The sequence below is a fragment of the Monomorium pharaonis genome, chromosome 5, assembly GCF_013373865.1.
Source record: "Monomorium pharaonis isolate MP-MQ-018 chromosome 5, ASM1337386v2, whole genome shotgun sequence".
NCBI classification, from domain to species: Eukaryota; Metazoa; Arthropoda; class Insecta; order Hymenoptera; family Formicidae; genus Monomorium; species Monomorium pharaonis.
In genome coordinates this window covers 29336197-29364103 of record NC_050471.1, presented here as the reverse complement: position 1 = coordinate 29364103, position 27907 = coordinate 29336197, and the positions used below count along the sequence as shown (strand labels likewise).

At 30.2% G+C, this 27907-nt stretch overlaps 1 protein-coding gene across 2 annotated transcripts; it reads right to left on the bottom strand.

Annotated features, from left to right (window-relative positions):
• Positions 1–577: 577 nt before the first annotated feature.
• Positions 578–27902, bottom strand: LOC105829623 (fatty acid synthase-like). 2 transcript variants are annotated; one of them, XM_036287657.1, is made up of 21 exons: positions 27544–27902; positions 27297–27486; positions 17421–17674; positions 17090–17321; positions 16403–16821; positions 13365–13658; positions 13062–13266; positions 12826–12986; positions 12366–12683; positions 11724–12223; positions 11351–11652; positions 10878–11273; positions 7322–8346; positions 6909–7153; positions 6140–6833; positions 5200–6031; positions 4443–4918; positions 4075–4329; positions 3643–3897; positions 3438–3549; positions 578–1007 (listed from the first exon to the last, which is right to left on the bottom strand). In XM_036287657.1, the coding sequence occupies exons 2-20, from the start codon at positions 27463–27465 to the stop codon at positions 3439–3441; spliced, it is 7143 nt and encodes a 2380-aa protein (XP_036143550.1). In that variant the 5' UTR covers positions 27466–27486; positions 27544–27902; the 3' UTR covers positions 578–1007; position 3438. The 2 variants fall into 2 exon arrangements, with proteins under 2 accessions (XP_036143550.1, XP_036143549.1); XM_036287656.1 differs by having other exon boundaries at positions 27562–27902.
• Positions 27903–27907: the final 5 nt, after the last annotated feature.

Sequence of the window (27907 nt, the reverse complement as noted above, 5' to 3'; positions counted from 1 at the left end):
TACTTTCGTATGTAAAAATTTTTTGTATAAATTGTAAAAAAAGTTTCTTCGATTCATTCATTAAAATTTTTTTGTATAATTAAAGAGAAATCCATAATACTAATAAAACACAAAAAGATAAAAATAAGACATGTAGATATGCAAAATAAGATATCGTTAAAACATTATTGTAATACAAAACATTACGTGCTAGGCCTATTCTATTAGAAGTAACACATGTACTTAAACCTATATTTGCAGCTGTAATTTTATTTATTTTTCTTTGCCAATTTTATAAATCTTACTTTTTAAATATAAATTTGCACTTAAACTTTACAAATAATTAAAGAAACACAAGTATACATGTAAATAATAAAAGTGATAAAATAAGATAAATACTACATAATATTTATATTAAAAATATTTGAAAATTGTTTGGAATTTTCAAAAATATTAAAGTAAATATTTAAGAAATATAAATTAAAACTAAAAAAAGGTTCTAAAACTTTAGAAAGGTTAAATTAAATAACACTTTTTATTAAATGTTTAATTGATTTATGTTTTGTTTATTTATTATTAAACAATATAAGTTTTGTCATTTTTTTCGTTATTTATTTTTTAGAGATTTTGTCCTCTAAAGGTTGATGAACAAAATTTTGCACAACAAATTATGATACGTTATCAAGTTACGTTTACAAATATAGTTATTGTCATTATAAATAGTAACACGTCAAATTAATTTTAGTTATTTGTATTTGATATCAGCCTGCAACGGCCTAAATAGACTCGTACCGCTTGTATGTGCGTTTCTTTTCTTCTAGAGAACGGAGTGGTGGGGATGTCCAACACGAAAAGAAACAGAATATATGAGAATATATTCATGTCTCTCGTTGATTCTCCCCGCGCGGACTCTCTTACTGTCGGCATATAGCAATGGTCACTCCATTAGTATAAGCTCTATGTTCACAGCAAAGGTAAGGACCCCACAATTAGAGACCCTTTACTAAGAGACGCGACAATCCTGAATTCTGAAACAAAATGGCAACGATGTATATAACAAACTGCGTATATATACTGTGTACATACTGATTGTAAATGTGATTGTGATTGAACGTTTGAAGTCATAAATAAGTTTTAACTCATAAATAAGTAAGGCATTAAAACAAAAAAACATTTAAAACACAAAACATAAAACATTTAATTATTTTTATGAAATGGAAGTAATTTTTTGAAGATGTATTCCTTATTTAAATAACATAAACTGTAATTTAATTAAATTTTTCACTCAGAAAATGACTCATCCGATGCGACTCATTACAAAATTGTTTTCGTTTATTTGATAAAATAATGAAATATTTTATTCGATTTCGAACTAGAATTTTGTGCAAAAAACCAGTGTTTAAAAAAGCAGTATGGCACTCCTCAAATAATTCACAATATATAGAATATTGAAATATTTGAGACGTTCAAATTTATTTAGTATGTACACTAATAATGTAATAAATATAATACGACATTTATAAATATTTTTCTTATTTCATGTTACAAAATATATATGTACATATTATAGCTGTGTTTCAAAATTGCTGTCAGTACAGAAAATTTATAATTTTTGTTACGTACACTATAGATTTTCAATACTGACAGCAATTTTAAAACACAGCCAATATATATATTATAGATATAAGATCGAAGATAAACAGTATTATATTTTATGGATCATAAAATTTATACATTTCGTAATTTATTTTGTTTAATTCATAGAAGAAAGTATATTTTTTTGAATCTAGGGAATAGTAACTGTCGAATATTTGTATTTTAACACATTTTAATTAGAAATTTATTTTGCTATATTGCAAACGAAGTAAATGTTTAATTTTATTAATCATAAAAACCTTTATATGTAACCATTTTTAGAAATTAATAACTTTTTAATATATTTTTATTATATAAATTGTTTAGACTTAATGCTAAAATGATAAAGAACGTTTTTGTTCAAAGTGATTTAACTTAAGCTCAATACTCTACGAGAATCGTCTGTGTGTTAAACATTTGTTTTAAAGCCTCTACACATAAATATTACATGTAAACATTATGAGTACGCACCTACTCACATACATGTCACTCACATACACGTAATGTTTACAAGTAATGTTTACGTACAAAGAGATTTGAAATAAATGTTCAGTACACAGACGACTCTCGTAGTGTATTGAGCTTGTATACGAAATTTTCAAAATGCCGCGTAGACATTTGAACGCATTTGAAACGACATAAAACAACATTTAAGAAATCGCAAGGAACAGCCGCGAGCTCCTTACCTTTGCTGTGAAACACATGTACACGCGCGCGCAATGTGCACAATCTGACCGGCATCCTCCACGTGGTGCACATTGGATAATGCTAATGTCGGCGGTAAGCGTTATTTAAAAAAAAATGTAAGGTTGACTTTGTAACTTAATTGGTCAAAAAAGTGTAGAAAATTGTTGGAAAAACGTTGTAAGCAATTTCAGCAATTCCAAGAATGATAAACACGTGAAATAAAAATATTTTATTCCATGAACGTTAATGTTTATTATCGTACTATAAGAATAATCGTACTATAAAACTTTGTTTTAGCAATATGATTGAATCTTTCTTCACAACAGTACATTGAACAAAATGGAAACCGTAAAATATGCGATTTTTACGTAATTTTTGAACGCGATTTGTTGTTAGAAAAAGTAAAGCTGTGAAAAAATTAATAACAGCATTCAAAAGTGCAAACTTTCAGCTTTCCAACGCTTTTTTGCTGAACGCTGTACGTTGATCTGTTCACGAGTAATAAGCAATGAAAGTCAAAATGATCATTTTTGCTTAAAATCTCAATAACTAGGTCAAAAAAATTCGTACAGCAATTGACAGTCACTCGACATAAAAGGAAAAGATCCCGCTATAAAATGCACATAACAGAAATTCTCTATGATTTTTTTTCACGCAAGATGCAGCGCTGCAAATTCGGATTAAAAATTTTTATTTTATCGGGTCAAGCTTCATCATTGTACCATTGTTGATGAAAAGAAAGATAACTGAAATCGCTAAAAAGTATAAGTTTAAAAGTAAAAGTTTCAAGCTTTAAATCGCTTTTTGGATTTTGATTCTACGATAATTTTTCGCTGAGTTCCAGCGGTTTGAAAATAGTCTAACTTTTCGGTATATGAAAAGTGTTCCCTATTTTTCTTTTATGTAAATAATATATAACCTTACTTTTTAAATACTTCTAAACATTTTTTTAAATAGCTCTTTATAATCATTTTTAAGAAAAAAAAATTATAATATATGCAATATAAATATTTTTTTAATGTCCAGAATTTTAATTATTTCACATTTTTTACAAATTATAACATAAAATTAGAAACAGTGGTACCCAGTTAATCGCAGGAGACACTTCTTCATCTTTCAATGTCATAAATAATTACCTCAAATAATAAAGGGTGATTCTCCGTTAATTGCAGCCGACACCTTTTTGTTTCTCAATATTGTCACATGAGTACCATCGACGTAATGTACTTGAACTACATTTTGAGTTACCTTAAATATTATACTTTTTTATTAATCTCAAAACTTTTGATAAATTTGACTTACTACAATAAAATAAAAATTAATGCAACTTCTTAAAAACACCTTATGCAAACCATAATCTTCATCCGTCATTGGTATATTCAACGGTTGTGTAGGTTTTAACAAGGTTATAGGAGAATTAATAGGTGGCAATGTAGAAGGATCGTAGTGTCCAATAGCGGATAAATGTTTGTAAACAGTAGTACACAGCGTCTTTAAATTTGCTGAGGATAGTGACGTATTCATAATTAAAAACAATCTTGCAAAAATATTGTATCGTTCTTCCCAGGTATTGCATTTCTCCAGTTCCATTATAATCTATCGAATAAAAAACTATATATAATTTTTTTTAATATAAGAATTTAAATTAAAACAAAAACCAATAAATTACAAAATTTTAAAACAGAACATAATATTAAAAATAATTTCCACAAAAAATAAAGAAATATATCGTAAATGTACAATAAATTTTAATAATTGAGAAAACAATTATACCTTTTTACTAGATCCTGGTGAATAAAGTTCTATAATATTAGTCAAAACAACAAACTGAAGATCCACATCGTTATAATTTGATGTAGAATATTTGTATATCATTCGCATTTGTTCAGGAGCACCGTCGATAAGAATCAAACGACCCTTGAAATTCAAGTCTTCCAATCTTCTTGTTAACTCAATTGCAATAATAGATCCAAAGGAGTATCCTACCATTACAAAGTCTTTTCCGTCTTTTAGTTTTGATAATACATGCTATGGAAATATTAAAGTAATTATTAAAATATTTTTTAAAATTTATGCTCACAAAATAAAATAATAACAACTCTACGTAAGTAGAACATGAAATTATTGGTACGATTGCTCACATTGATAATACGATCAGTTGTGTCCAATATGATGTCTGTAGCATCGATGTTATTTGTGTTATAATGCAAAGACGTTGCGGAAAATTTAATATCTGCAGCTAAATGACGAAATACCGTTCCACAACCGTCGATTCCCGGGATAAGAAACACTTTAGTTGTAGTATTTAGTTTTCCGGTCGAGAGATCAAAACAGTTTTCTGAAATAAAATCTTTGTCTTGTACAATATTAACTGGCAATTTCGTGGAATAGGCCTCTTCTGCATAAAGATCATTCTCATGCTGCATATCATCATCATTGACGTTTGTATTGGACATCTTATTAAGTTTCGCAATGGTGAGATTAGATATCTCTTGTGCAGTGAGAAAAATGTCAAATTCTCGTTCCAAAGTTTGTTTGATTTCAACAGCCATCATGGAATCCATTCCAAGTTCAGCCAGAGATGTATTTGGACTTACAACTTTCATGTTTTTTACATCTGTAATTTAATAGAAAGTTTTTTTGACTTGAACTATAATGTACTACTACTGGTTACGTAAAACAGAACTGAATAAATAACCCAGCAAACACAAAGTTACATGTAACGTGCTTGTTAGTTGTAATTTCCCACTCAATAATATAATTGCAATATAACACATGTGTTATATTACAATTACATTGTTGAGTGGGAAATTACAACTAACAGGTACGTTACATGTAACTTGGTATTTGGTGGGAATATAGTAAGTATGTAAAAGAAAAAAGTAAGTATACATTTACCTAAAATACTGGCGACAGCTTCTATCGGACTTCCATGTCCGATAGATCCCAATTTCTTTTCAGCTACCACCATACTACTCACAACAGGGTGGCTTTGAAGTAAAAACTTATCGAGTTCGTCAAGACAGCAGGATATCTTTTGTTGTAAGGTACCACCGATAATCAATTCCTTATCGTCCTCCTGCATGTCAGCGACGAGACCCACGTCACCAACAGCTCCCCATTGAATTGCTAATCCAGGTAATCCTTCTTCAACCCTCTTTTCGCAAACTCTTTCCATAACAGAGTTGGCCATGCCGTAATTAGTCTGTCCAAGGTTGCCTCTACCACAGGAAACGGAAGAGAATACTACGAAATGCCTCAGTTTGGGACAAAACTTTCTGGAAAGTTTATCCAAAGTTTGCGTCGCTCGCGCCTTTGACTGAAAAGACTCTACAAACGTCTCCACCGTTTGATTCTTTAGAACATTATCTTTCAACACCACACCGAGGTTAAATATCGCGTCCACTGGTGCTTCGTTTTCAGCAGTTTGCAAGAGGTATTCACAACCTTTCAGATTAGCGACATCGATATTTTTGATGATTAGCACATTTACACCATACGATTCCCACAGTCGAACCTTCATGCGTTGGTAACCATTTTTTATTCCAGTTCGTGAAACTAATACTATGTTCCTGGCACCACGAAATATTAGCCAATCTGTTAACTCTAAACCAAATCCACCCAAACCACCCAATATAATATAACTTTTGTTCCTGAGACAATAAAAACGACGATATGCGATAATGGGTTCATCTAAAGGTTTGTTTCTTTCCTGAATATTAATAATAATCTGTAAACATATATTGAAAATAAACATAAATTATGTACAAAATATTTCTGTGCAACACAATAATAAAAAAATAAATTCCTTTGTTATTAATAATAACATAATAATTACCTTTCCCATGTGTTTTCCACTCGCCATGTATCTAAAAGCTCCTTCAATATCTGTTTTCGGGAAAACTTTTACTTGAATAGGTTTGATGGTTAGGTTCTTAAGACCATCGGTTATCATTTTGCCTAACATGGATTTATACTTGTGATCACCAATCAATAAATTATCTAATAAAATTCCATGAAAACTAATACCCTTCTGAAACGCAGAAATACAAAGAGGATTGTTAGAAACAAGATCAAACTTTCCAATCTCCAAAAAACAACCGTTTAGAGCCAAACAACGAACGGAGGCAATTAGCTTTTCTTCCGCTAATGAATTCAATACAATGTCGACGCCACGACCGTTCGTTTGCCCCATTATCATTTGTTCAAAGCTGGTATCTCGAGAATTTCCAATATGTTCATCCAAAATTGTAGGAAACATTTTTTTAATAAAATTTCGTTTCTCGCTCGTGCCTACAGTAGTGAATACTTCGCATCCTTCTTTGAGAGCGAGATGAATAGCTGCCTGTCCAATGCCGCCAGTACCAGAGTGTATAAGTACTTTATCGCCTTTTCTCATTTTTCCATAAATGAATAAGGCGTAGTAAACTGTACCATAAACGCATGGAACCGTCGCAGCCTCTTCAAATGTCCACGCATCCGGTATTTTCCAACATAAGTCTTTATTCTTTACAACAACGTTTGCTATACAACTAAAAAAATTATTTCAAGTTGGTTTTAATATTTTCATATTAAAAAGTATAACTAGTTTTTAAAACATTGTTTACTCAGTATCATGAAGTCCCATTACTCGTTGCCCGGTAGCGTCGAATCCAACATATTCCAATCCAAAAGGAATACATTCAAATAACCGTCCTCGAGAAAGCGCCATATTAGGTACTAATTTACCAGTAGCGAGCATTACATCTTTAAAATTAAGGGATGAATATATAACATGTACTAAGTCTTCACGACGATATCGAATGGTTAGATTATTCTCTATCCAACGAAATGTACTCAAATCACCACAAACCTACAAAAGTCAATTATAATACAATATACAGTATAATATATGAAACAATAATCTTAATTTTAAAAATTGTAAATAAAAATGGCAGAAATTAAAATGCATGAACGTACATAATTTTATTATGCACATCAATAGATCACCAATATACTTTGAAAATATTTTTGTACATACTGTTTGGCTAACGTGAGCGGTAGAAACAGGTTTGGCTTTCTGTTGTGGTAATCGTAAATGTCTGTACGATCCCCAGATTCTATCAGACCGTAATACATTAATAGTCATGTCTTTTTCCAATTGTTGTAAATAGAAGGGGTCTTGAAGAGAAAATTTAGGAGCTTCCTTGTCTTGAATAAGCACACCCCTAACAAGTTCTCCACCTGGTTCTTTTCTCAAGCAGTTAACAAAACCCAACAGACCACACTCAGAGTCTCCCTCTCCGACAATTATGATTCTACTATCCTCCTCGAGTTTGCTTTCATCGCTTACAAGCGGCTTTAAATCATCTAACCAGTTGAAATTATTATTACTTATACGAACAACAATTTGTTTTTTTACATAAACTTTCTTCTTCATAAGAACAATCATTACTTTATCGGTGCGCTTTTCAAGAATAAGATTTAATTGGTATTGTTGCTGATACTTGCTATAGTCATATATGTCGCACTTTTCACGCGTCAACAGATAGCCACCTTCTTTTAGAAATGGCAAAAGTCGCTCTAAAGAAGCTTGATGTTTAGACAGAAGATTGAAACCGGCAACTATTAAGACTTTATCGTTTACAGTTGGTTTGTTTATATCAGCGATTAAAATATTTTCTAATAAGTCTGCTGAACTGAAACGATTTGGCGATGTTAATAGAGTGACACTCGTTTGTATCAATGGTATGTTCTCAAAAGCTTCAATCAACAATGAAGACGAAAGGTATTCTAATGTAACATCGTCAACGTCTTCCACCAGCTCAATGGCTTTCACTTTAGTGATTTGATGATCTTCCAACACAAGTTGAGCAGATATCCGTATAGCTTCATTTAAAGGAATCTCAGCGCGATCTTGATGAGCTATAAATCTGTACTGCTCAATAACAGCAACTTGGTTTAAATTTCGACGAGAAATCTGAGTAGCTTTAAGCCCTTGTATCTCTATCCCGCCAGCTATAATCGTGTCTATCTCTCTATATATTTGTACGGGTAATATGGTATCTAAAATGTACACTTATATGATATCACACAGATTTTTTGCAACTTCCCAGATAGCACAATATATTTGAGAATATTCTGAGAATATTATGAAAATGTCATGTCTGATATACGTAGGATATACTCCACGTATACTATAATATACTTAGAATATACTCAAGATATTCCTATGTCCGCAGTAACATTGCTCTCAGTATATTCTCAGAATATCTTTTATGATATTCTGAGAATATTCAATGTATATTCTCAAAATATCATCTATAATATTTTAAGAATATACTTCAAATATTCTCAGAATATCATAAAAAATATTCTAAAAATATACTTAGAACAATATTACTGCGGACATAGAAATATCCTAAGTATATCATAGTATACGTGGAGTATATCCTACATATATCAGATATGACATTTTCGTAATATTCTCAGAATATTCTCAAAATATATTGTGCTATCTGGGAACATGTAGATAAAAAATTGAATGGTCTACAAGCACTTACACAAGAAAATAGACCAATCAAATTTCTTATGCATATGCTTATGCGCTTATGCAAGCTTGTGTGGATATACCATTATTTTTGACTGAACTTGTAGCACAGTTGAACTTTTATCTTTTTCTCTCCAATGAATAGAAAAAGAAGAAAGCTGAATCGTGCAAGAAGTTCAGCTAAAAAAACAAACCTATTGCTTTTGGATTGGAGCGCATTCCAAAACAAAACATCCAAGAGTGTCCTAATGAAAATATATTACTAAAATATTTTACTAAAAATCTCTCTCAGTTGACCCTTTTTATTAAAATTCATTAAAATTTATTAAAATTTATTAAGATTCTTTAAGATTCATTAAAATTCATAAAATTTCTTTTTCTGTTAAATAACAATAAAAAAATTTAATAAATTTTAATAAATTTTGATGAATTAAATTAATTTTAATAAATTTTAATAGATTTTAATGAATTTAAAAAATTTCAATGAAATAAGTTAATTGGGAGAGATTTTCAATAAAATATTTTCGTCAGGGGTGCTAGTCCATGAAATGAGCTTTAAATCATAGAAAATTGATCAATCACAGTCGATTTTTATAAAAATACTCAATTGTGATTGATTAATTTCTTACGGCATAAAGCTTAAATCTTTATTGTAGACAAGACTTGAGAAAGAGATAATAGATCGCTAATATTTTGTATATTCTGGGGATATTTGGAGTATAGGGTAAAGATGCCGATTATGAGATAGCATCCCTAATATGAGATAACGTCGATTAACGAAACGGTGCACTTGAAATGTGTGGCGCTTGCGTCGCTTACTTCCTCGGATGAACAGGTCTAATCGTGTATCACTTTGCGCTGGCCAGCAATAGCGAACAGGCGAGGACAGGCTGATTTGTTGCAAAAGCAAAAACACATATTACTCCCGCACTAGATTCAAGATACGTTAAATGTTATAAAATTTGTTTTAAATGTTGTAAAATATTAATAAATTCGTCGCTAATATGGTATATTTTATGATTAGTGCACATTATAATGTTTTATAAGTAAAACAAAATGTTTTTTTGTTGAATCTCGGTCAAATGATAAGCTCCTAATAAGAGATACCGAAGGTCTCGTAATATTTAAGGATGTATTTTATTTTATTTTTCTTTTCTAAGAATAGTTTTTTTGTTTGATTTAAGGTATAAGTACCTTTCTTCATATTGTTTGACATTTTGATGCAAAATTTATAAATACCTAAGTCTAATAAATATTATAATTAAAGCTATATTTTTTTCATTTTGAGAAGACACCTATAACACTGTAAAATTAAGACCGGTAATAATAAAAATTTATTTTTATCTATATTTTTGATCTATATTTTATTTTTGATGTTAATAAAAATGAAACTAAGTTTACCTAAAATGAGACAGTATCTCATATTAGAATCAGCCAGTATCTCTTATTAGAAGACTTTTTGGTTTTGATACAAAAACTGACATATTTCAAACTAACCTATGTACATTAAAATTCAAACGAGATATAACTTATTATTGAAGTAGGTTTCCTAAAACTACATGAAGTGACGATTAAAAACAGTATATATTTTTTTTCCTAATTGCATATATTTTGGAAATAATTAAGAAAATGGAAGTGATATCCCATAATCCCTTTACCCTATTGGGTACAGACTACCACGTATGGAGTATGAGATATCCTCAGAATATCCTCAGAATATTACGTATATACATGAGACGTTCGGAACAAATTTCGAATATACGAATAATCTACGATATACATATGGTATGTGATATTCTGTACCCGATATACTCAAAATATCCTCAGAATATACGAAATATTGGTGATCCATTATTTACTGTTTACGATATCCTTAGTATATTCTCAGAATGCAATATATATATATATAGGACATTCTGTATGAATTCAGAATATACGGAGGATATCATATGCCATCTGAGTTATTGTATGTTACAAGTTATACTTTTATTGTAAAACAAAACAGTACTTATTAAGTAACACCTCTGTTTATGCATATCTAACGTACCTTTCACATAATCTGCATTATTTCGTAGCATCGAAATATGAAGTTCAGGATTAATTACCAGTTTTTTAATACTCGTAGGAACATACAATTTCCTAGTATCGTATCCGATAAGACGCATTTGTAGCATGGCATCCATGAACGTTACCCAATTTTTCCAAACGATATGTCCTTTATTGCCCGAAACGGATGCACTCTTTATTCCACGAAACCAGCCGCTATACTGATAACCGCGGAGTTTCAACTCTTTGTAGATGTCTCGGGTCGTCATTTGTTCTTCTTCATCATAATTCTCTGATAATAAATCTGTCGAAGTCATTTCTTGTTCTGGATTCAAAATTTCGTACACTGTGCCTGTCACCACAACGCTATCACCTTCGGTTATTTCGAATTTCCCATCTATAATAATTTTAAATTTTTTTACATCACATGCATTCTTTACGATTATGCTTTTAAATTACTTATTTCATAAATACCTTTTTGTATCGCAATTCTTACTGTTACAGTATTACTTTTTGTCAAATGAGTAGCACGAATAAATTTTACATCTCGAAATGTTATCGGTATTGTTGAGAACCCTAATCCTTTCATCATGCCAATAGTTTGCCAAACAAGTACAAGGTAACCTGTTGCAGGCAGCAAAATTCTCCCATCTATTACGTGTCCGGTCATATAATCGTGCTCCACATCTTTAAGTAAAATTTCGATGTATCTTTCTCCTTCTTCATTCTTATCCATTTTACAACCCGGTATAAACCAATCTTCAGAATAATTCCATCTGAAATCAAATGAAAAACCTTGTTTATATATTATAAAATTGTATGTACATTTCGGTAATATATAATGCACCTGATCGATGGAGAGATCATAGGAGTTCCTCGGCTAACTGGAAATTCCACTGGCGGGTACAGATTGGCAATCTGCGGCTGTAAACCATAATTGTAGAGCCTTCCAATTCCTCTTAAAAATACTTGAATATTTTGTTCAGTATGTTTATTCAGTACAACGTCTGCTATTTTTGAATCCAAGGATCCTTTCAAAACGTTTTGCAAAACACTGTTTGGTGCGATTTCGATAATCACAGCATTACTTGGAATTAGTTGTGTAGTTTGTTCAAAAAGAACGGTGTTTAATATACTATTCGTATGATAGTCCGCCGATGATAAACTTGACGCTGAAGTAAACCATTCCGTTCGAGATATTGAAGAACTAATCCATTTTGAACTCCGTTTCTTTGGCCGCGGTATTACATTGTTTAAATTTAACAAAAGTTGAGTTCTCACGGATGCGAGATAAGAACTGTGATACGGTACGTTGCAATAGATCTCTTTCACGTGAATATTATTAAGCTGATAATACAAAATATATTATATATGGATGAGATAAAGCTTTAAATGTAGCTTTAAATAAAGAATTTAATATTTAAAAAATTATTAAGTTTAAGTTTTATATTAATTCATGAAATAAAATACAAAAGCTTTTTAATTCTACCTGCAATTTTTTCATAAGTTTTTGTATGGATTCTGTCGGTCCACACACAATATTGCTGTTTGCGCTATTGCGGCATATTATTTCAATATCTGCTGGACACATATTTTTCAGATTTCCGTAATTAAGACTGACGAGTGCCATAGAGCTACGAATTATTTCTTCTCCAACACATGCCAAACCTATAAAGTATGCTGACAAAATAGTTTGTTCAATGGTGAGACATTTATCCGCGTAGGCACAACCAAGTTCACCAGCGGAATGACTAATCATGTAATCCGGAGTAATTCCTAAGGATGTCAAGAGGTCTACCAAGCCAATCTATAAATATGTAAATAATTTTATAATGGGGACTATATTTTAAAAAATTAATTACATATATTAAAGAAACAATAAAAAATATATAATAAAGTATATGAAATAATATGATAATTTTAATGTATATCTTAAAAATATATTTTACCTGAACAGCAACAATGCCAACAAACGCGTATAACGCATTTTCGCAAACTTTTCTATCTGTCTTTGACAAAATGTCTGTGACACTTATACTATACGGTTTTAAAACCATATCACACTTTCTTATCGTATTTGCAAAGACGTTGAATTTTAATAAATCTTGACCTAATTTTAATTTAAAAATAATATTATTATATAAATGTTATTGTAAATATCATACAAAATATCAAATATATATACCCATTCTTGGCCATTGCGTGCCCAGAGCAGAAAATATAAACCAAACAGGTCTTTTTATGCTTTCACAATTTTGAATTTCCTTTACTGATTCTTGTTGCTGATTATTAAGTATAATAAATCCTCTCCATGGGTGACCTTCTATATTGTCTGCATGGATGTCGTGTAATAAACGTATGTATTCTATATCTATTGGATTATTAACGACCTAAAGTAAAATATTTCTTAAAACAAAAATTATAATGCAAAAAGTAAAATTTAAGTATTTGAAATAACGTTAATATTGTTTTCAAAATATTTACTAACGTCGTTTAAAAACAACTTCACAGATTCTTCAGTACGTCCAGATAATATCACAAGTCTTGGCAAATCATCATTCGGTAAACCGTTGTTAATTTTTTGTTTGTCATTCCACTTTAATAATGTATGAACATTAGCTCCTCCGAAACCAAAAGAACTGATACCTATGTAACCGTTTTTTAGTGGCATTGGTTTTTCGACGACACGAATAGTACCATTTATTAAGGCATCTATATCATTCCGTGGTGTTGTATAATTAATATTTGGAGGGACAAAACCGCTTTCGAATGCTATTATTACCTTTAAAATTGATAACAGTTTTAAATAAAAAAATTTAAATTAATTGCGTCAAGTATGGGCGCCCATGGAAGAGGGGCAAGAAGGGGCATATGCTCCCCTCCCCTGAATTTACATATTTTAATTTTTGAATTTAGAATGATTTTATAATTGCCAATCAAATAAAAATAATTTTTGGTTTGCAATTTATAAATTAATTAAAAATAAAAATCTACGTATATATTTTTTTTTAATAATATATACAGGATGTTAAAAATTTCAAACGTAACAGGTAGAGTACCTCACAAACAATGCATTTTGGAAAAATGTTTCATGTACAAAAGTTGTAGGATTTAAAGGGGGACAAGTAATGGTAAAATTAACTTTTTTTTTTAATTCTATTTTTTAATATTACATAGAAATCATCGCCATTTTTTAAATAGATTCTATAATTTTTTTATATTTATAATATGATTCCTCTGATTATTTTGCATGTTAAGCATCCATCGGGCATTTGCTTTTAATAATACAGAAAGTTTTGTAGCGAGCGTATTAGACGTAAAATTCAAGAAATTTTCAAAAAATTCAAGAAATTTGAAATTTTCTTTTTCTGAATAATTATTTTTCATCGTTTTATTTATATCAAATAAAATATCTTATTTTTTAACCCTTAGTCCTTCGCATTTAAACAAATATTGTGTGTGTGTGTGGAGGAGGGGGGGGGATGCGTGCGTGCGTGCATGCGTGCGTACACCATATATATATATATATATATATATATATATATATATATATATATATATATATATATATATATATATATATATGTACACACACACACACACACACACACACACACACACACACACACACACACACACACACACACACACACACTGTGTGTGTGTGTGTGTGTGTGTGTGTGTGTGTGTGTGTGCGTGCGTGCGTGCGTGCGTGCGTGCGTGCGTGCGTGCGTGCGTGCGTGCGTGCGTGCGTGTGTGTGTGTGTGTGTGTGTGTGTGTGCGTGCGTGCGTGCGTGCGTGCGTGCGTGCGTGTGTGTGTGTGTGTGTGTGTGTGTGTGCGTGCGCGTGCGCGTGTGCGTGTGCGTGTGCGTGTGCGTGTGTGTGTGTGTGTGTGTGTGTAATATGTATGTATGTATAAATATGTATATATTTATATATATGTATATAATATATACGCATAAATAAGTATATGTACACTCTGTCCCCCCTCCCTTAAAAAAGTTATATGGACGCCCATAAATTTAAGTTAGATAGAGATGAGAAGGAGAATACAAAACCACCATTTTGTATTATTTAAATAACTCAGTAAACATTTATATGTATAATTCTTGTTGATACAATTAAGTTTATTACTTATAGGGTTCTGCCAATCATGTTATAAGCAAAAGTTTTTCAAATATTTATAACAAATATAATTAACAATTTACTAAAAATGGAAAAAGGATTAGGATTATGGAACCTGTAGAAAGATATGGAGCATCATCAACAGATACTCTCAAAATTATTTTTATTTTTAAAAAATAAACAATTTACGTTTTTTGTTGGATCTGGACATCAATATCACAAAAATATAAATACCTCTCGATAGTATCATATAAAAAACTAAAAAATATATATGTAAAAAATGTTTGACTTATTATACGACTTTGCATATTATAGAAGTACTTTAATATTATAACAAACAATTTTGCTTGGTATCGTAAAAATATTACGTGCAAAGGAATTATAGAACTCAAACTCGTGACACTCGCAAATGATACATAACTCTGAACAAAACACAACTTCATGTCAGACGCATACCTACACACATTATGTGAAATATTAGATACAATCATCGTTATATAAATGTTATTTGACCTATTCATAAGTTAAAGTTCAAAACATTAAAGTTGAAAAGTAATACCCAACATATTTCTCAAAATAAACTAAAGAATAGATGCTTGTAAAACTTTCGGCTACTTGGAATACTAAAATGCAGTTTTTATAACCACAAAACAATCCGTAGAAAAAAATTATACAAAAATTACTACACAAAAAGTTGCATATTTTTGTGCATGAATTTCTGCATAAATTTTTACAAATTTTTGTACAGTTTTGCCTTTAGAATTAGAATGCCTGCAGAATATTTTGCAGAATTATATATAAATGTTTTCTGAAGTTTTTTACATTCAAAAAAATTTGCATAAAATTCTGCAAAATTTTCTGCAGAAAAATTATGAAGGTGAAAACTTTGTACAAAAATCTGCAAAAACTGCAAAAATTCATGCAGAAAAATATGGTAATTTTTGTGCAGTAATTTTTGCATAATTTTTTCCTACGAAAAACACAAATAACTATGGCCATGTTATAACATCTGAACCAGTATGTAAATAAAAAGTAATTTGAACGGTTAATCTTAGAAACTCAACACAAAGTATATATAAGATATTGTGAGTTTTATAACCCCACATTTAATTTATAACCTCTTTTTCTCCTTATAATCGTTCATTATTAATGTTTTATAGTATATTAATTATAAACAGAACTAAGTTACATAAAAGTGTTTCGTAATCTTTTAATAAATCTTTATGTTTTGATGCAATAAAGGATCTGATCAAACTATTTTCAATAAAATAATATTTTTTGTATAAATATATGTGCAACATATTGTAATATATGTATAAATAATAATATATAAACAATAGATGTATATATGCATAAAATAAGTATTATTTAAAAAATAGTACATAAACAATTTTTTTTTACCTTAGCAATCTGAGTGATGCCGCTTGCTGGTTCAGCATGACCAAGGTTAGATTTTACGGAGCCGATCATTAATGGAGTTTCTCTATTTTTACACAAAACGTTCTGGATTGCATTAATTTCCTGAGGATCGCCAACTTTGGTTGCGGTACCATGTGCCTCAATGTAGTCCAAGCAGGATGTCGAAATTCCGCACTCCTTGTAAATTTCTCTTAGTAGATTAGCTTGCGCTAATTGTGATGGATACGTTACTCCTTCTGGTTTGTATCCATCGCTGTTTACTTTAATATGCGGACATATAGCATAAATCCTTTTTGCATTCTTTGCTTTTTGTAGATATAGCACTGCCACTGTTTCAGCACGCGCAAAACCATTTGCAGCGGAATCAAAAGGTCTGCAATAACCATTAGGTGATAAAACACCTGTAAGATGAAAAAAATATAAAAAGGATATGTTTCACTTCACATTGGATAAGTTTATTCGTCAAAAGCACTATAAAACTGTTTATTTCATCTATTAAAAATATTATTCAATTTTGCCAAAAATTGGATTATAATTTTCATATATTCAAAAGCATAAAAATTATTTAATTCGTCAAATTATATATATATTTTTATAAATAGAGAAGTATAATCTCTTCAATTCTTAAGGTTTATATATAATTAACAATAAATAATATTTAAAAAATACCAAGATTAGTAAATAGAAGATTAATAATTGGATTAAGACATAGATTTGCAGTCCCAATTATCGCGTCTTCGCATACTCCTGACATAATATAATTATAACCAAGTGCCATAGCATAAAGGCTGGAACTGCATGCTGTATCAACTACATATGACGGTCCTTTTATATCCAAGTAATATGAAATCATGTTTGCTGTTGTAGATTTGCTACATCCAATAATATTCAAGCCACCTAACTAATTATAAAATAACCCATTACAAAATACTAACACACATGATAGTAAGTTTAATTTTTTTCTACTTATTTATGTATTATTCACAAATTTCTTCTCTACCTCTTCTTTTTTATATGGAAACTCTTTTTGCGTTTCAATAAAATATGTCCCTATAATTACAGCAGTATTTTTTCCTCGTAATTGCTTTGGATTAATTCCCGCATCAACAATTGCTTCGTAACAATGTTCCATTAAGAGTCTCGTTTCAGGTGAGAGTGTTTGTGTTTGATGGAAAGATAATTCAAAGAAATTGGTATCAAATTTTTTCACATTGTTAACTGTTCCCATACGGCTTGACATATCCGGAAGAAAATCTAAAAAAAATGTAGTATTTCACAACGATGTTATATTTTCGTTCATTTTTTTTACAATTTTAATTTAAAGTATACTTCTTCGACATATATATATATATGGATCATTTTACAGAATCCGAATATAAAATCTGGGACTATAATCACCGATTCCGTTTCAACTGCAGAAAATATTTTTGTCAATATGAGTTAAAACAACGTAAATTTTTTTAGATTTTTAAACCCCGGGTTTAGCGGGGGTGTTGCTATTATTTCCTTGACATGTTGTGTTCCGACATCGCTTTAAAGTAAATTTTTACCAAATTCTTTTCTGTTCTTTTTTTTCAAACATGTACATTTTATGTAAAATTTTCTGCTTTTTTCAATAAAAATATTTTTAATTTCTTCAAAATTAAAAAAAGCATTAAAACAATGATTTTTGAGAAAAATTATATTCTTTTATATCTTCCCCAAAATTTATTTCGAAATGAATATTTTTATTGGAAAGAGCGAATATTTTCACATAATATGTAGTTTAAAGCTTTTGCTCTCAATGGTTAGAAGCAAAATAAACAAACTATTTCTAATTATATTTTCGTCCTTATTAATGGTCCTTTTTTATTAAGTCATTATACAGCCATCAATCTATTTTTATTTTTAGAAAGTTTGAAGATGATAAAATTACTTGTTATTTTATCTAATGTAAGATTATCTAACAAGACTTGTAAACAAATAAAAATAATTTTTAAATAACATATGTACATACAATACAGTAAAAAGCATTCAGAGTTATCACATAATAATTCCCATAAATGACATGGTAGGATATGCCCAAGCAAAAGTAATTTCATCATCTTCAAACTTTATAAAAATAAAAATAGATTGATGGTTGCACAACAACTTAATAAAAAAGGACCATTAATGAGGACAAAAATATAATTAGAAATAGTAAATAATTTTTTTATCTATTTAATTTTGGTTTTAACCATTGAGAGCAAAAGCTTTAAACTACATATATTATGTAAAAAAATCCGCTCTTTCCAATAAAAATATTCATTTTAAAATAAATTTTGGGAAAGATATAAGAAAACAGGATTTTTCTTAAAAATCATCGTTTTTAATGGTTTCTTTAATTTTAAGGGAATTGAAAATATTTTTATTGAAAAGAATAGAAAATTTTGCATAAAAATGTACGTTTAAAAAAAAGAATAGAAAAGAAGAAATTGGTGAAAAGTTACTTTAAAGTGATGTCGGAAGTTAGGAAGTTTTAGTATGATAAAAATTATTTTTATTACTTTATTTTTTAATTTTATAATATTATGGAATAAAACGCAACATGTCAAAGAAATAATAACAACGCCCCCGCTAAACTCGGGGTTTAAAAATCTAAAAAAAATTCACGTTGTTTTAACTTATACTGACAAATATTTTTCTGCAGTTGAAACGGAATCGGTGACTATGGTCCCAGATTTCATATGCGGATTCCATAAGATGATCCATAATATACAGGGTGTCCCAAAGCACATGGGTCAATGCTCGTAAAAAGGTAAAAGGGATCGAGATGAACATAAAAGTCCAGTATTGTCTTGGGTTAGGTCTCGGGTTAGGTCCACCAATAATCGAGGTATTAATTTTTCAAATTATGCGAATGAAAGCGCGCCGAGGGAAGAGCTCGATCCGCTCGAGCTATAACACGGAAAAAATCTATTGTGAATGTATGATAAGCTTTTATCATTTACTGTTCACAATTACGATAGAAATGAATTAGATTGTTTGCAGATTCCATACGTTAGTATCTCGATTATTTGCAAACCTAACCCAAAACAATATTGGACTTTTATATTCATCTCGATCCCTTTTACCTTTTTACGAGCATTGACTCACGTGCGTTAGGACACCCTGTATACATGTAGGATGGGTGTAATTAAAGTTATTACAAAAGTAGTATATTTTATTTATTATCAGAGATACGCTGGTAAAAATTCATGCAATTTGACTGAATACTTAGCTTATTACTATTTAGTATTACTGATTTCTTTATATATCAAGAGACCCGGTAGTGAATCGCGCCAAGTAAACACGCAACGAGACCGACTGTGTTTTTTATGCGAGTACGCGACTTGCGAGTACCCAAGATGATCGGATCTCAGAAACGGTTAAGCTGATTAAGTTCTAACTAAGCTTAATCGAAAGCTTCCCACACAGCACACTTTATCCTAGGGATGTCCCTGGGATGTCATTTTGGGATATCGTTGGATACCCCAAAATATCGTTGGATATCCGTGGACCGTCTGCGATATCCAAGAGATATCCAAGGGATGCACAAATGTCCACCGATTTGACATCCTGTAGATATCTCAAACGATATCCAGAGGATGTCCAAGGGATTTCCTGAGATATTGTAAAATATACCCTAGTGAAAAAATTTGTCAGAATTAAAAAAATTTTTTTCAGGATTTCTAATAAATATTCCGATTTTTTATAAGAATTGAAACGTTTCTCAAAAAAACTTTAAAAATGAAAAATTTTGAATAATTTAAAAAATTTTTGAATATTTCTAAGTATTTTTGAGTTTTTAAAAATTGAAAAAAACTTGAACAAAAAATAAAAAATTCTAATGATTTTTACGTAATCTTGTAAGAGGAAGAAGACTATAATAACAACATGTTTCAGCCAAGCCATAGTTGTACCCGTTAAAGCATATTTAATCTCTATATCTGAAAAAACGGTCACCCATCCAAGTGTCAACCATCGCCGACGTTGCTTGACTTCGAAGACCGTACGCATCCTAACGCCACGTGATAATCCATGAACACTTCTTGTCTATGCATACATATTTGTTATAGATCGTTACAATAGAGCCGGCCGGAAACATAACTCGCTCAATTCTTTACCGATTTGCTTGAAATTTTTACTATACATTCTGAACAACATTATCTAGAGAAAGACGTACGGATTTTTTTTATGATGCATATTTCTTTAGTTATAAACAATTTAGTGCCTATTTTTTTAGGTGAAAATTTAACTTTTTTTTTCAAATGTCCACCATTTTTGCAAAAAGTGATATAAAAAAAAATCCGTACGTCTTTCTCGAGCTTTTTATATGTAAAACTAAAAAAACTTTTAATTTTTGTTCTAAGTTCAAAATTGGAGGAGAAACTTTTCCGACCGCGGAGCACTTTGTGTCGGCGAGCGTTGCCATCAACCAGCTGCACAATTGGCATTTTGTTTTTAATTGCCTTATAAAAATTTATTCTCACACTTCGATGTATAGGCAATAAGGACCCATAAACATATTTTTGATTTTTGTCATTGTTTTCCCGGAAAAAATTCTTAAAATTAGGTTACTTTTCGACGCTTTAGAGTGGTTTAACCCCTTAAGATAGGTCGTCGTCCTTTGCCCAGTACATGAATTCAATACTAAATGGGTCTTATGATGATCTTTAGATCTGTTTTAGTGCTTCACTAGTGCAATATATTGCACCACCAGTACCACCAGTACACGCAACGCAAGTGAGTGCAATGTTATCGTGAAGTGGATTTTTTAATATATACTGTTATGTCTGCTCTGTCTTTCAATAAATTTTGTATTAAAGTTGTGATAAAAATTTTCGAAAAACGATAGTGGTTTGTTGTAAATTTCATAAACTGTAAGATAGTTTCGTGAAGCAATTAATGCATCGCGTCCTAACCTCATTATGTGCATTGTTTGTGTATTGTGTGTGTTTATTATTTATAATTATAATAAAAAATTGTGAATTAATCGATGACAGAGAACCGAGATTTGGGTCACGTGAGTTGCCAGTGGCTCGCACTAACAAGGGAACGGACAGAACTGTCCCTCACCGATTTTAATGAGCTTTGGATATGTTGTAGAACATGAAAAAATATTAGACTTATATATTTTTTTAGCGGCGTATCTCGACGTTTAAAGGTTGGAACCACCCTTCGAAAATAACGCATTTTTTTCGTTTTTGGCAAATATCTTTAAAAATATAAGGTTTATAAAAAAATGTTTTATACAAAATTTTTATGGCATTTTATACTCTTTACAATAGTATATTTAGATTTTTCAAAAATTTTAAACTTTTTAATTTACCTCACCCCTTTTTGAAACATTTTGAAAATTTTGTAAGGACAAAAATTAAAGAGTATTAAAAGTCGAATCCATCCATATATATAATAATATATGGGTTCCATTATTCTCAATTATTGGCAAAACAAGATGATAATCTCCTGCTACTACCCAAACAGCACAGGACATCCTATGGACGTTCATTTTGTATCTATTTTAAGTCCACACGTCCATGGATATGAAATGGACGTCCATTGTATGTCCGATTTCAGACATTCATCAATGGCCAATATTTGGACGTCCATAGAATATCCGATCTTGGGCCTGTATTGTCGATTTTTAATTATTAAAACAGTCTTAATTACTATCTCAATACACACGATGATTTTTCGAATTCTTATACAATGAGTCCCAGTAAACACAGAACATAGCAGCAACATTGCGGCAATATTATAACATTGTAGAAATATTACAGCAATATTACAAAATTGCCGCAATGTTGCTGCAATATTCTGAAGTTTACTGAGATCGTTCGTGTCCGTCCTTAATTTTTATCATTTCTACAAGTATATAGAAATTATTAAATGATTTGTATGTATTATAATACTTTTATAATTTTAGAAAGTATATGATTATATAATTAAAAACTGAAATTGTATATAATTATATTATTATATAATGTCGGTTATAATTATATATATATATTATTATATTTTTTATTTTTAAAAACATTTAAAAAAACATTTAAATAATGGGATAATCCCATTTTTCTCATAAAAAAAAATGTTTATTTTACATTTAAAAAAATATTTGGTTATTATTTAATAAACATTTATTTAACGTTTAAACAATTTTTTTTAATATTTACTGAACATTTGCTTAATGTTTTAAGAGCAAAAAATTGTTTGTATTATTCATATCATTTTGATAAATTCAACGTAACCTCACCAGTCCAGCATCGCTTAATTTCTACGATAATTTTAGGGGCGAAGACTAAACATGTTTCAGCTAACCCACAGTTGTACTTGTTAGAACATGTTTAATTTATAGGCCCGAAAAAACGGTCACCCAACTGTTAACCACCGTCGACGTTGCTTGACTTCGAAGGTCATACGCAACCTAACACTTCGTGATGATCTATGAGTACTTCGTGTTTACTCATACATATTTGTTATAGATTATTTCAATAGCTTGTCAAAAGGATGAAACATGTATAATTAACTCATATTTTTATAATTAAACATAAAGTTTTACAGTTTTTTACTAAATTTTACATATGCAAAATACCTACATGTGGAATAACTTATGAAAAGATCTATTTTTGCTGTGTTCGTTAAAAAAATGAAGGATAGATGTCATTTCTTATAATTTTTGAGTATTGTTAATATGCCATATTGTTTCGATAATATATATTGTCTTAATCTCCACTTTCTTTACATTCCGATGTTTCAATTTGTGTCTTTTAAATGTTTCATTTATACGCTTTTAACACTCTCATTATATAGATTCACTGTTCCTTTACACTTGATTTATGCTCCATAATTAGTAACGCTTCCTAACCAGGAGTCAAATATTTTTTAAAATAATATTTTAAACTTTTTAAATGTGAAATAATTACTACATAAACATTAAATAAATGTTACGTAAATATTATTTTAAACAATTTATTAAAATGTCAAGTTAATATTATAAAAACATCAATTAAACATTATGTAAATATTTGTCCTAAATCATTATTTTAAATGATTAATTAGTGTAACATAAATATTAAATCACTATTAAATCAACATTTTTAAAAATATTATTTTAAACAATTTTTTAAATGTAAAATAAAAATTACATAAATATTAAATAAATATTACTTAAATAATTTTCTTAAGTTATTATTTTTAATAAAAAAATTAATAATTTATAAATATTAAATAAACGTTAAATAAAAAACGTTTTATAAATATTTTTTCTAATTTATTTGAAATAAATGATTCATGTAACACAAATGTTTAATAAATATTAAATAATTATTATTTATACAATAAACGCTAATTAATGTAAAAATAATAAAAAATAAATATTTAAAAAAACGTTAAAAAAATATTGTGTACTCCTTGGGATGTGCGTCGAAAATGACCGTTTTCGTGTCACTTTTTTGTATTGAAAGTTGTCGATTTATTACGAACAGTTTTCTCGATAAGAGACAAGTAACTCATTCCTGCATTGATCACGAGAATAGTCGTGCAGAAACCGTTTCCGAATCATTCTTTCACGCCTTTGCCTTTATTCTCACACTCGCCTCGTATCACAGGCACGTGACACGCATATATCTCTTTTTTTTTTTTAATCAAAGCTATTATTTTGAATTATTTTGAATTTTATTTAAATCTAAGTTGTTTTCATTAAAACTTTTATCTAATCAACAGCTACTGTTATTCTTACCTTTATTAAAAAATTAATATTATTTTACTTTATCCTATTTTAAAATTAGTAATATTACACATAAATAAAATTAATATAAAATAAGTATAATAGTAAATTTTTTTTAGTTATAGCAGAGTGAGAGAAAGAAAATGAGGTGAAGATAGAGGAAGAGACGAAAATTAAAAGGAGAAGAGAACGGGATAATAAAGGAGTCGGAAGAGGACAGAGTGAGGGAAGGAAGTGCGGTCAAGAGATAGAGGAGATTGGAAGAGAATTAAGAAAGCTGAGAATGGAAATGTCAAAAAGGTTAAAAGAGATAAGGAAAAGATTAAGAAATCTGAAGGTGAGGCTGGAGAGATGAGAGACGGAAGAAGAGGACTTGGATCCAGACGAGGAAGAAAAGACGGGAAGAAAGGAGTGGACAAGCGGACAGGGAGAACGAAGAGAAAGCAGAGGGGAAGAAGAAAAACGGTCGGTCGGTGAGAAGCGGAAGGAGAGGCGAAAAGGGAACGAGGACAAGAGAGAAGAGAAGGCCGGGGAAGAGAGTGGGCGGAGTGGAGAAGACGATGGAGACTGATGGCGGAGAGGAGCAGAGAGGAGAGGAAGAGGAAGGGAGAGAAAGCAGAGAAAACAGAAGAGGCAAGGGAAGGAGACAATGGGTGGACGAGGATTTCATGCAGGAGAGAAGAATGAGGTGAAGGATGATGGAGGCAGCAAGGTTAGAGAGAGCGAGAAGGAGAAACGTTGTGGTTACAGAGAATTGTGGGTAGATGGGAGGAGGTGGAAATGGATGGAAGAGGAAGGGGGGTGGAAGGAGAATTTTTGTGGGAAATAGAAGTGGGTGGACAAGATAGAATGGATATGGAACAAGGAGAAAGAAAGGTGGGGGAGGGAGAAGGTAAAGGGGGAAGCTAAGGTAGGGGAGGAAGGGGGGAGAAAGGAGGGGAGACAAACAGAGGTGAAAAATAACAGTTTGTTTGGTATTCTTAGGAGGAGTCAGAGGAGAGTGGAGAAAGAAGACCACGGGAGAGAGAGATGCGAGCGGGGCGGAGATGGGAGAGAGAGAGTGAGTGAAGACAAGGAGGAGAAAGGAGGAGAGACCCATAGAGAAAGAGTTTGGAAAAGAAAGCTGGAGGAGGAAGGAGAAAGAGGGATAAATGTCGGGAGGAGGCAAGAAAGAGTCGAGAATGTTCGAAAGAAAATAGAAACTGAGCAGAGAGGGAACTGAGAGGAAGCGAGGAGTAAGAATGGCAAGCGGAAGAAGATCAACGAGCGTGGAGAAAGAGGCAGAAGAGGAAGAGATGGAGATGGGAGTAGAGGGGATGAGAATGTGCGAGAAGGGGGAAGGGGTTAGAATGCAAAAGGTCGCTAATGGCAGGTCGGTTATGGAGGTAGAGTGAAAAATGGTTGTAAACGATTTGGGAACGCTCCGTAGATAAAAAGCGCCTTGTTAACTCCTGAATAGGAAAAACAATAAAATCTATCTATCTAGTAAATTTTTTTGTTTCATACGTATTTTTTATTTACGTGTGTCTTTTGTTTATTCTCGACTTCTACTTTTTTACATTTATCACTTTTAATCTCTTTTATAAAAGCTATTTTATTATTTTACAGAATTTAACGAGAGCAATAATTTGTTTAAATTATTCATTTTTGGAAACTGTTTACTTGCTAACAAATAGAAGCTATTCATTTCATGCTAAGTTAACAGCTAGAATTATAATTGTACTATCACATATTTGACTATAAACATATTAAATTAAAAAATATATATTTTGTAACTTTTATCAACGTTTTTACAACCGCTATTATAGCTTTTATTCGAGAATAAGAAAGAGAGAAAAAAAAAGAGGAAGAAAAAGAGAAAATAAAGTATGCTTTTTATTTAGTGACACAAGTTAACACAAGCACTCTATCTTTGTTATTAATAAATATTTTAAAAAATAAAACTATGTTAGTGTCACTAAATGAAAAGCATTCTATGATACATTTCCGAAAAGAAATGATAAATACACACACACATACACACACACACACACACTTTGCCTTGATACAAATTTGTAATAAAATTTAATATATTATAAGAAACATATAAATTAAATTTTTAATCTTTTCTTTTATTTTAATTTTATTTTAAAATAAGTAACAATGTGAGTTAACACACCATTTGCAGCACGTATGTATTGATATTCATCATGCATATATCTAATATTATTATCAATAAGACATGTAAAAGACATCTTATAAAGTTAAAGAATGTCATATAGAACCTCTAAAAAATATCTTATAAGACGTCTGAAAGACATGGTAATATAAATTGAAATCGGGACATAAGGTGTCTAAAAGACATCTTATGTCCCGATTTCAATTTATATTACCATGTCTTTTTGTACAACTTTTCGGACGTCCCAAAAGATTTCAGAACACTTTTTAGTTGTCTTTAAGACGTCTTAATGTTCTCTGGGAAGAGCAGATGGAATAGATTTTTTAATTTATACTTTATAACATATTTAATTTATTTCATGTTTCTGTTTGTTGTGCGCATATATTAATTTAGTTTAAGATACAATAAAATGTTCATATTTTATATATTTCGTTATTTTTAAGTTTGTTCTGTGCATATTAAATATATGTTACATAAAATGTTATTTTCTTTTGCTTTAAAATTTAAATAAAATTTATAGCATTTAAATGATATTTGATTGTATAAGTTCTTAGTTTAACACTCTTCATAGTGCATAGTGTTATTTTATAATTTGCTCTGAGCTGCTAGCGTAACTGCCCCGAAGCAAATACGCAGTCATGCTGCATGTTAATATTTTAATTATTAAAGACAAAACTGTATGATTTATTGTATTATCAATAGGATCAAAATATAGAACAAGGCTGTCTCTATCAGTACTATATAGTCAATTACAACAATTAAATCTTTAAAACTACCTTATAACTAAAATTCTAAAACATTAGCAAAACTGCTCTGGATTTCCTTAATTATGAAAAAATCGTTACATTTTGATTGAAAAGAATTTTGCTATTCAATTACTGGATAAAAACACCATATATAACTGACCAATAATCAATCAAAGGTTACACTATGTTTCTACAAGAATGTAAAACTGTAATAAAATTATGAATATTATATTATAAAGTTATCACCTTCTTTCCATCGATCATGATTTGCTTTAACAAGGTCAACTTTATTAAATAGATTTTCTCGTAATTGATTCATATTGTCTGAATCTGGAAATCTGCCGCTAATACCAGAAATAACAATTTCTTCATCCGAATCAATACTGTTCCACGATCTATACACTTTATCATCCATTGTTTTAATTATACTTTTAATCTAGAAAAAAGTTATGCGTATATATTATATATAATACTTGTGTTTTTCATACTGTACCTAGTTTTGGACACTCACGATATCACTGATATTGTCATAAGCAAGAAATTAAGTCTGATTGTCATTTTTCAAATCCCTGTTTATATAAACGTCAAATGAAATGATTATTGTAATGTATGTTAATGTAATGTATCCAAAGAGTCTAAGCTGTAGTGTTTTATAACTATTTTTTAAGTATGTAACTTCACACACAACAGCAAGTCGACTATTGGTCGATTATCGTCGGCGGAAAAGATTTCAAGTTGAATTCAAAGTCGGATTGAATGTAGACTATAGTCAACTACAGTCTGTCAATAACTGCTTCAAGTCTTTTATCAACAAGTCTTTAAGTCAACTTAAAAATCTACTTTATGACGACTAAAAA

Excerpts from the sequence above, each read along its gene's own strand:
- LOC105829623 (XM_036287657.1), bottom strand. The coding sequence starts at position 27,465 with ATGGATGATAAAGTGTATAGATCGTGGAACAGTATTGATTCGGATGAA. Across the intron at positions 17,675-27,296 it reads TCATGATCGATGGAAAGAAG|ATTTTCTTCCGGATATGTCA; the intron begins GTGATAACTTTA and ends CATTTTTTTTAG. Across the intron at positions 13,267-13,364 it reads TGAAGTTGTTTTTAAACGAC|GTCGTTAATAATCCAATAGA; the intron begins GTTAGTAAATAT and ends ATTTTACTTTAG.